We start from the raw sequence: 11,118 nt of genomic DNA, 5'->3' as shown, positions 1-11,118 counted from the left end.
GTTTGGTGGCACGTCTATATTTGTTTGTGATGATCAATGAAATAACAATTTTAGAATTAAAAGTTCTCTTGTAAAATTAATCTACCAATTCTAGAGTAGTTTAAATTCTGTAAACAAAATATCACAAAATATTATAAACAAAATTGCGTTAAACATTCAAATCTGCATCTCACCTTTCAAGAAGTTGCACATGCTGTCGTTACGAATCACTTGGTGGCGATTCAATCTATAGCCACAGATCGGAAGGGTGTTAATCCTAACAAAGGAGAAGGTTCTGAATTGTCAAACATTGTGAATTATATGGTTAATGGTCCATTGGTTTAAGGCAGCTCTATTTGTAAGCCCTTGCATGATGACGGAAGTTCAAACCTTATCGGTGACTAATCTAACATCTAATATAACAAAATTCAATGTTCGTCCAAGGATTTCGCACGTGCGAACGCAATGACACGAACTAGAGTCGCAAAATCAAATCACCTAATTTTCAACTAAAATGTGAAAATAAAATTGCGATCCATTTACAAAGAATGTGAAGTAAACTTACACCACAATGACCCAACTTATCTCCCAGTGTATCCTCCTCTTTAAATACACAAAGTACGGGCGCACCGAGAAGGTGAGCATAATTGATCACAACCCCCCTTCCATACATTATATATAGTAGACTACTTATGTGGGAAACGAGAGTAAAAATCGAAACCCGACCAAACCCATCACTTCATCTCTCGTCTTAGCCTTTTGAGGTCCCGGCATAATCTATGCTCGTCTGTGATATCATGTCAAAAAGGAATGACATCGTCCAGATGTTCCCATCCTCAGGCGGTCTGAGCAACTGTGAAGGTTGCCAAGTCAGTATATTGACGTCATGTACAAGGTCACCGGATAACCGTTCTTCCAAGAGATGATGCTCCAATTTCACTTTCTGTGTTCTGCAATAACAGTTTCATTCATATGACATGAGTTGTATTCCTCTTCAGCCCGAAATAGATTCAAGGGTAAAGGGTATGAAAGGGAACAGCTAGATGCAATTTAGTCTTTGGTTCAACCAATTTCACTTCACAGTATATAACGTAAGATAACGTGATTATAAGGATATAGAACACAATTGTTAAGCGATGTCAGGGAAGGAAAATAATCAATGCTACTAAACTACCCTTGTTTTTCTCTAATGGTCTTACTGGTGAGCAACTCCTACGAACTAAAATAAAATGTGGACTTTACAACGACAGAAAAGGAGTTCTTCAGGAAGCATAATCAATTATGTATCCTTTATAACCTAGTCTGATAACAATTAAGGAAGAGCTACTAACCAAATCATTTGCGTTAAACATTCCAATCAAGTACTGAGTCTTTTACCTGGGACTTAGGGGAAGGAAACACGTTCCAAAATCTTAGTGTTTCATCTCCTGCTCCAGTGACAATTGTCTGAAACAATAATCAATATGACAGATCAAAATATGCCTAAAGGAATGAAAAGTAATTTGCACAACCATAAAAAAGGGGTAAGTAAATTCAGAAGGAATTGGGTAAGAACCTGTCCATCAGGCGAGATGGCAAGATAAAGAACTCTGTATGAATGGCCCGTAAGAGTTGCAAGCTATATCAGCAGAAGAAGATGAAAAATTAGCAAAGAAAATAATGACGTTTATTGGTTACAACCACAGGGAATTGACAAGACTCTTTTTTTACCTTTGACATGGTGGGATATCTCCAAACTATTATCTGATTTTGGGAGTACCCATGGGTGCTGACTAGTTCATTGACATTTTTTGACCACACAAGATTGCATACCTGCAGATATAGAATGGATATAAGTACAGCCTAGCATTGTTATCAGAAATAGGGAGGGATTTCAGTCACTGACTAAATTCATGTCTATGAACTGAATATATCAATATCATCACAAATGAGATGAACCCAAATTTTTTTCCAGGTGAATTAGTTTTTCTTTTGATTTAGCCCCTATATGAGATACACAACGAAAGTAACTGGATTCAAGTTGCGAATGTTTCAACCCCTGTTTCCTCCCTTTATTATCACATGGAAAAGGTGAACTGTAAAAAAAATAAAACAAAAAATTGCCAATTTCCATCACTTTATATTGGCGAAACTCACTAGAAAAAGAACTATGTTAAGAAACAACAACAGGGTTTATAACTATTGAAATAATGAATTTCACTGCAATCAGTCCAGGTTCTCTAAATATTCCTCATCAGGAAAAGCTTCCTAATTGCATGCATGTTCAAATAAGCAACAAGCTGTTCACCTGACTTCCAGTGTCCATGCAACTCAAATGCGAGTTGGTGGTTGTATTCCAGAAGCGAATACATCGGTCTGCAGTTCCTCCCCCAGACGCAAGAAGCCCATGAAGATGGGGAGACCATGCAATAGCTTTCACAGCTGCAGTATGCTCACAGTATTTGAGCACCGGTTGAGTTGAATGTTGATTCCAAACAAAAAGCTGTATAGCACATTATTGGTTATGAATAGGTAGCATGACCAAATTAGAATGCACAAAACATAAGTCGGACTGAAAGAAAAATTTCCACAACATACCCTATTATCATTCCCGCCAGATGCCAGCTCACGGTTATCATAAGACCACTTCAGTCCGCAAACCTAAAGGACAATCATATGATCTTCAGGGTGAGAAATATGAAAATGAAAAAAAAAAAAAAAATGGTATGCAAGATACATGGACCATAACATGACAAAAGACAAACGGCATGTTACACGAAGTACAAATTAGAAGAACAAAGGATTAGAATGAGTAACATTGAAAGTTGTATCTGAAAGTAGAGTGGAAATCCAAAATTTTAAAACCATCAGTTTCTTGTAGAACCAAGAAGTTCAATCAAATTTAACATGAACTATAAGATTCTGACCTCTGACTTGTGTCCGGAAAGTTTGCTAACAAAATCTTCCTGAGCACGAATATCACGTTGAAGAATAGTCTTGTCCCGGCTACCAGAAGACAGCATAGATGAACTCCAGGCTAAGGCCCCAATGCGTAGTCGATGGCCCTCCATAGTTCTTACCCTCCTACAGCGTGATGCATCCCATATCTACACAGTAGATAACAAGTGCATCAACCAATTATTCAGCAGCATATATACAATACAAATGTCACATGTCTAACAGTAAAACTCAAATGAAAATAATCAGACAAATGGTGGTAGATATGAAATTCCTGTTATAATACAGCACAAAAATGAGCCCATAAACTGCTCCCATGAAACTGCGTTGAATATCCAATTTTAACATAAGTTACAATCCTAACCTGATTATCGTATACACTGTGATCTGGTTCTAACCAAGGCTGGACACAGAGGGCATGTTACAGATCACCAGTCAAAATTTTATTCATGTTTGAATAATTGTGCAACCTATCAAACTAACGGAAGTCACAAAACCAGATGATTGTGTTCAGAGTCGCATTACCAAAACCGAGACAGACTCACAATGTAATGAGCAGGGCATGGAGGTTTCAATTAACCTATTCCTATTCCTATCGAAATCCACGTAGGGAATCTGGTAAGCAAAACAATACTTGGAGATTCTAGAATGAGTAATAGATAATGTCTAATTTTGCCCCATCAACATTTGATATGATGTGTTGGTGGGACTGTCTGCACCACAGACCAGACAGGAATATGCAGCTAGACAGGACCTTGTTACTTGCATTAGTTAGTCTACATTCTAATTACAAAACTTTTCCACGACTTCTGCGGTTCATATAAGTATTTCAAGCATTATGTTGTTTGACGAGATCATCTTCACAGTATTAAAGTCACAAACTTGTTGCTCAAACACCTAGATTGTGAATGTTGTTGCAACTCCACTTGTAATTCCACTTTGCAATATCAGAAATATAAAAATAACATCTAAATTTCAAATCTAAGAATGCAACGTGTCTATCAGATGCGATCAGGTACCAGTATCTCTTACTTGGACGTTTCCATTGCTAGTTCCAACCGCAAGATGAGTTCCACGTTGAGCCCAGCCAACGGAACAGACACTATCATCAATCCCCAAGTCACATAACTTAGTTACCTGCAAGTAACATCCAATCATAAAGTTAAAAAAATAAAATAAAATCACATTGGCACAGACTTAGAGTGATCAATTTCATAAATACACCAAGAAAATCACACATGACACGATCGAAAACAGTTACAATCATACGTGACTTGTGACATCGAAAAACATACAGTTTGCCTCAAATTACAACAACAAAGTTAAAATTAGAAGGGTAAGCAAAGTAAAGCAAGAGCTCACCTTGCTACTACAAGCATTCCATAAATAAACACAATTTCCCAACCCAACGGCAAGCACATTGTGCGAAGACCAGTCGACAAGATTCAGATAGAAATCATCTTGCAAAGCAGGTGCATCCAAAACCTGAACAAGAAACAAAACTTCCATAAAACAAAAAAAAAAAAAAAAAAAAAAAATCACAAAATTCAAAATCCAACCAAACTCAAATCGGCAAAAGACCAGAAATTGATCAAATTCACCTTGTAAGGCGACCGAGGGACCTTCCGAGGAGCCTTGACCGGGCCATGGTGAACCCCGGTGACCACATCGTCGAACCCGAAAGGGGAAAGCGAGTGCATTGATCGGCGAGTCTCGGTCTTGAACCGGAAGATGTTGGGACTAGGCGGGTTCATCTGAATCGCGCTCCTTTTCTCAGGCGTCGCCGGAGGGACGACGCCACCGGAGTCAGGGCCAAAGAGGGCAGCGCGTAGGAGAGTGCCGTAGGCGCTCGACGAGTCATCGCGGCCCTCGGATGGAGTATTGGAGATGTCGAAGAGGGGGAAGTTGGAGCCGGATCTACTGGGGATGAACCTATCGGAGTAGATGGTCCTGGACGGCGATTGGTGGTGGTTGAAGTTGATCAGGCGGTCGATGTGCCGAGATGGGGTTAGCGATCGAAGGGCCTGAGGAGTGCGGAGCAGTGTTGGAGGCGCATTGAGCTGGGAGGAAGATGACGATGGGGTTCTCGGTGGCGCCGTGGGATCGTCCATAGAGGATCAGTGTGTGGGTGTGTGTTTGTTGTCTCTCTGTCTGAGAGAGAAGTATTTGGGATGAAGATGGAGAGACAGGAAAAAAGAGAGAGAGAGAGAGAGAGGAAGGGGAGGAGAGAGAAGGGGTTGATGCGTTCTGGTAATTTTCCCGGGAAAACTAGGTAGGAAAGGGGATAATTATCCCGGGAAAATCATAAGGGGGTTATTGCGGTGCGTTTGGTAACAGGCTTTGGTAAGTCCTGTTCGCCCTGCATACTGTTAAAGCTTAAGCACTTTTACCAACTTTACTTTTTTTTTTATTTTTTTTTTATTTTTTTTTATTTTTTTATTTTATTTTTTCTTTAAGGCAAAATTGGATTGAGTTTTGACCAAATTTCAAATAATGCTTAGAATTTGGAAATAAGAAAGTTTGTCTTCCCTGTAGAATTGATAATCTACTTTAATCTAATAAAATTGCAGGAAGCTGATGTGAAAAATTCTAACATTTAAATTAAAACCCTATGATTATAGTATATGAAAGTAAGGATCGTTTTAGCCGGGGATTAGAAGAAATACTAATCTACTCAATTTAAACTCTAAATCACCAAACTAGACTCAATAAAAGAAAACTAGACTCTTATGACTCAAAACAAACTAGAATGACTTAAAATAGCACAAAACAATGAAACTGACTCGAACCAGAACCTAGGGACTACTTTGAACGAATTCTAACTTTAACTTGACTCAAAATACTAAAAGACACAAAATTGGGCAGATTCTAACTAAAAGACACAACCATGTAAAGAGGGATTGGATTTTGGACGAAATTAAGGTAAAAACAAGCAGATTGTAAACTTAAACTAAGTTGCACGAAATTGGGGTGAAATAATGGGTGAATGCCTAGCTAGAGGGTTATTCTCCACACATGACATATATGCATATAAATCGATTTCCAGTTATTATTCCTATAAACCATGAATGACAATGCCCCAAATTAATCGTGAACTGCACAAATTAATTCTCAGATTTTCCTAATTTCATTGAATTGGATGGACAATGCATCGGCAACCAAATTATTCTTGTAACAGCATGTCCCTAAAAATGATAATTTTATAATTTTAATACGTCATTTTACGAAAATACCCTTTGAGGTGAAGGTGTTTGACTTCCGTTGGCCATTCGAAGTCACAATTAATGTTTCCGATTAGATTTTGAAGCTACAGACACATAGGCGAAATCCATTTGCGAGTGCGGATTATAGCGGTATAACTACGAACATTAGACATTGTTTCACTAAACTTTAGATTTAAAAGAAAATTAAATCCTACCATGTGGGAAGTGTAGCCAATTAGAAAATTAGGGAGGAAGGAGTGGACCAATTACACAAAAAAGGGAAATGACCAATTAGGAGAAAGAGGTGGACAGCCAATCAGGAGAGGGGATTTCCCTCTTCCCGTCAGCCACACCCATGCCCACGACCAAAACCGGTTTCAACCTGATTCTAATTCCAGGTGATTTCCACCAAGTAATCCGACAAAATTCACCCATTCTCCACCTGTAAATGATCCCTTGACCTCCCTTCTTTCATTTTCACCCAAGATTAGGAGGAATTTGATGGTAAATTGTTCTAAAAACCGGCGGTGGGTGCCGTGAGACATCACTCGGGATTCACTAATTGTGAATCAATCTCCTTCAATTACCACTACCACAATACTTCCCTGGAACTCAGGAACAAAGCCCAGACAGTGGTGGAGGCGTTGGAGCAAGTTTGGAGGTCAAATCGAACACACTCAAGTATAGGGTTTCCGATGGGTTTTAACAAAATTGAAGCTCTTCCTGGCCTAATTGGCCTTGGCCACATGCAACATTGGTTCATGATGTCTTGATATGTGTGCTACGGAGTCATAGCGCGAACCTCAGGTGAGTGGGTCTTTTCCTTTCTATCGTGTGTGTGTGTGTGTGTGTGTGTGTGTGTGTGTGTGTGTGTGTGTGTGTGTGTGTGTATGATTGATAATTCCACAAACGTTTATAAATCGATTGTTGCTTATGATTACTATGAATGCTTTGAAGTAATTATTGTGAACTACAAATAGCTTGATCCTTGTTTAGGGTACATAGGCAGTCTAACGAGACATTAGATGCAGCCATACAATAAGTGAGATTAAATAATTGAAACAAAAGTTTTGTTTGGGAAAATGAGCAATGCGAAGGAATTTGGTGAAAAATATGAGATTTAACCCTATGTCTTGGTGGTTAAATGTTGGTTATAAATCAATGTATGAAGAATTAAGAAATTGAAGTAAGGAGATGTAAGTAGTGATAGTTAATTAAACTAGTGTCTAGTTGAGCTTATCATCGATAATTATTCCCAAAACTAAATAGTTTGGAAGTGGGGCGTTATAGATTATGCATTTCATGCTATGTTATATTATATATATTTGGAAACACTATGAAATGTTTGGGTTTATATTGTATCATGGCATATTCATATGTATATTACCTGAATCTAATTATTGTGAATGCTTTGAAGTGCCAAATGACGCTGCGGACGCTCAGGTGAGATTTAGGTAAGTACACTTTGATGATAATGATGGTAGTGAGTACGATTGTGTTGAGATATATTAGGGCTCATAAACTTGCACCCCGGTGTTATTGCTTCCGCCCGTGGCCAGGGCCTAACCTTCACGTGATCATTCACTTCCTGCACCACACGCTCACCTTGAATCCAAGGTAGGTGCCAGCCTGTTGTACAGACCATATTAGGTGGTTCCAACTTGTAGGTGACTTGCGATACTTCACATAGCCTTCACGTGATCGTAGCACTTGAGCGTATTTATTTACACCCAGCATGTTGTACAGACCACTATAGGTGGTTCCGACTCGTGTGCAGGGATATGTGATGAGCTATGGGTTCAGCCGTACAGGCCACAAGAGGTAGATCCGACTGACATATTACTGAGATATGAATAAGTCGTACAGGTCACTATTGGTGACTCCGACTTATATGCTAGCCATGATTGATGAGATATGTGATGAGATATGAATAAGTCGTACAGGTCACTATAGGTGACTCCGACTAATATGCTAGCCATGATTGATGAGATATGTGATGAGATATGAATAAGTCGTACAGGTCGCTATAGGTGATTCCAGCTTGCGTGCTAATATGGTTTATTAAGCACATGATTATTTATATTGCTAATGAGATGCTGAGTAGTATTATACTTCTGAGTTTACTATTAGTATACTTTTGATCTCATACTTCTACGTAGTATGATTTGCTGAAAAATATTCGAGTTTTACGGCGAGGGGTTACTACCTTTGATAATGGAAATGATTTTGAAAATCTTTGTTTTGACCACTCACACTTTCTATTTTTACACCCCTCCAGGTTCTAGTAGCATGGTTCCGTATGGGCGTGGATATGTGGCACTCCTAGTTCTGGTGGCATATATTGATGGTATAATTATTATCTTTGTTCACTGTACTTGTTTTATGCTCTGTATCATGCGTGAAATGGGTCCATACCCGCTCACCGCGTAGTTGTGTATATAGGCACTTTTAAGTTTAAATTTATTCACACTTTACACATCATCACATTCTATGGCTTCGTCACCTTCTAGGTGTTGGCCAGCACAGCTCGATTCAAAGTCCTATTGAACTTTCTGGGTCGGGGTGTGTCAGTTTGGTATCAGAGCATAAGTTGGGGTAGTATTGTGTTTATCACACGAGTGATGTGAGCATTCGTGGTTCTTGTGTTTAACGTTCGAATCATGCCACCTCGTCGAATATGGAAAAATATGCTAACTTTTCTTACGTTTTGGACAGTTATGTTGTCTTCATGACATTTTAGATGATCATTTTGGCAATGTCCTTAGAATTATAACGAAGATTTCCCTTGAGGGGGAAAGGTGTAGATTTGAGGCAAGTTGATAGCCTAAGTTAATGTATTGATAATCGTGTATCACTAGAGATTTTACCAAATAATTCCATCATCATTCTTCCGTTGTTAGAATTTATCCTTTTGAGATTGGAAATCTCAGCTAGTTTTGATTTCTTGGTAGTATTGTTAGAATATCACTTAATAGAAATCTTGCGAAGTCCCCTTTTTGTTAGGACTTTGGAAATGTCTCATATAGCAATGTGGTGCCAAAATGGTAACACTTGACAGAAGAATAGGTTGGGAAATTTCTTTTGGTCACTGGTAGTTCAATATTTTGTGACGTTACTTTTCGATCATCAAGAAATCTTGTTAGATTATTCTTAAAATTTACCTCTCTATTTTTGGCCTGGGACAAAGTTGGAATTGTTCAGTTTTTTTTCATAATTCATCACTTTTGAAATCGTTTGACTTTTTAATATTAATCTGCATCAGCTTTGTTCGTACCTTTAACTTCACCTCCTAGTATTGAAGGCAATTGGGTTGATTTAGAGTCATCGGCCTATTTCCCATATCAATTGGATATGTACAAACTGTTCAGGAGGATCACTTAGACATTGAAATTGTATATTTAATCAGGATATCTTGTACTCTAGATTTCATGAACTTATTTTGACCCTCAAATTCTTGAATGTTCTTTTAACCTTTTTGACATGGTTTCACGCTCGGTTAGTGAGGAATTCATGACAGATCGATTTGGCGCGTGTATGCGCCACTTTCACATTGATGTTAGTAAGAACCATTTGGAATGAGCTATTTTATCCATGACTTGAAGTTAATATTTATCATTTTTGCTTAGAAATCAAATGATATATCTCCATGGAGAACGTGTCCGAAATCTTTATCAACCTTAGAACTTCTTATATACGCTCAATTTTTTTTTTGAAACAGACTAAGTTTTTTATAGTGGTAGTAAAAGAATTTAATCAGCAATTATGAGTATCGATATGGAGTTACCTTTAACCTATCAAGAAATGGTTCGAATGATTATAATCATTTTGTTATATGAGTGGAAGTTGGGAAGTATCATTATTCATTATCAGTTCGAGATATTTTGTATGTGTAGAGAATGTGAAAGTCAATAATTTTGATGCTGAACCAAGGTTACACTCATGTGGTATTTCGATTGGTGGTAGTTTTACTTAAGTAGAAAACAATATTCTTCTAGCTTTAAAACTTAAAGTATTGGCAATAGTTATTTCCTTAAAATGGGTGTTGAAATTTCAACAACAAGACACTTGTGAAGACAACTAAGATAGAAGTGGGATGTAGTCAACTTCTTCGAGTAATGTGATCTAGAACTTCTCTTTGTGACATGATCAAATGTGGAGGTAGGAAAGGAATAAAATCGAGGCTCCCTTTGATGTGTTTTAAATGAACCCTCACTTTAGATGCACCTCGCTTTTGAATAATGTTAGGGGGATATTGAGGATATAGAGTTCAAACTTCGTGGACAACTACAGTTTTCTAATTGCGTCCAGAGGATGAGAACTTTTTGAGAAAACTGCTCCTAGACTTCTATACAAATTCAGGCAAACAGAAACCCGAAAAGATTATCATCATGGTGTATTTATATTTTATTGTGTTACATGTTTCACTTCCAAGCCTTTGGAAGTCTGTATGAAGGTTTTGAGTATTAGAAGTTGTTCAGTATTGTATTTCTACCCCTAGACTAACGAATAGTCTGAAATGAGTTACTCAAACCTTAGTGGACGAGTTGCATCTTATTCGTCCCACCATTAGCATGGTTGCAGTATATCCTTATCTCTATTTTAGTCAATTGTAACCACTATTACACTTTTGGGTTAACTATGGTATCATTGGAGTTGGCGTATAGAGATTTTATGCACAGTGCATATTTATTAGACGCTTACTTTTGTTAGAATTATGGGTAACTATGGTTACATTACTGTTTAGGAGTATGGTATCATTTTAAACATAATATAAATATTGTATGTGCAGCTTGTGATTTACAGAAGAATATTGCGAACAAATATTTGATTGACTGAGATTGTGATGTAGAAAATTTATGTTATTGACAATGTTACCTAAGAAGGTAGCGAATGAGCATGATCGAGGCGTGTATGTGTATTTCCCAATGAGGGGCAAGATGGTACTATTGCACTCTCGGGAATAGTCACTTGCTTATCGGGACAATAGTGAATTGTCAAT

General features: G+C 37.9%; 1 protein-coding gene across 1 annotated transcript; it reads right to left on the bottom strand.

Annotated features, from left to right (window-relative positions):
* Positions 1 to 468: 468 nt before the first annotated feature.
* LOC137710692 (B-type cell cycle switch protein ccs52A) lies at positions 469 to 5,276 on the bottom strand. The gene is made up of 10 exons (XM_068449794.2): positions 4,518 to 5,276; positions 4,279 to 4,401; positions 3,949 to 4,053; positions 2,886 to 3,065; positions 2,557 to 2,619; positions 2,267 to 2,461; positions 1,690 to 1,791; positions 1,535 to 1,597; positions 1,357 to 1,425; positions 469 to 929 (listed from the first exon to the last, which is right to left on the bottom strand). The coding sequence occupies exons 1-10, from the start codon at positions 5,025 to 5,027 to the stop codon at positions 876 to 878; spliced, it is 1,464 nt and encodes a 487-aa protein (XP_068305895.2). The 5' UTR covers positions 5,028 to 5,276; the 3' UTR covers positions 469 to 875.
* Between the last annotated feature and the right edge of the window lie 5,842 nt (positions 5,277 to 11,118).

The sequence above is a fragment of the Pyrus communis genome, chromosome 6 (genome assembly GCF_041283825.1).
Source record: "Pyrus communis isolate YQ-2024b chromosome 6, ASM4128382v1, whole genome shotgun sequence".
NCBI classification, from domain to species: Eukaryota; Viridiplantae; Streptophyta; class Magnoliopsida; order Rosales; family Rosaceae; genus Pyrus; species Pyrus communis.
This window is presented reverse-complemented; position numbering and strand designations above follow the sequence as displayed.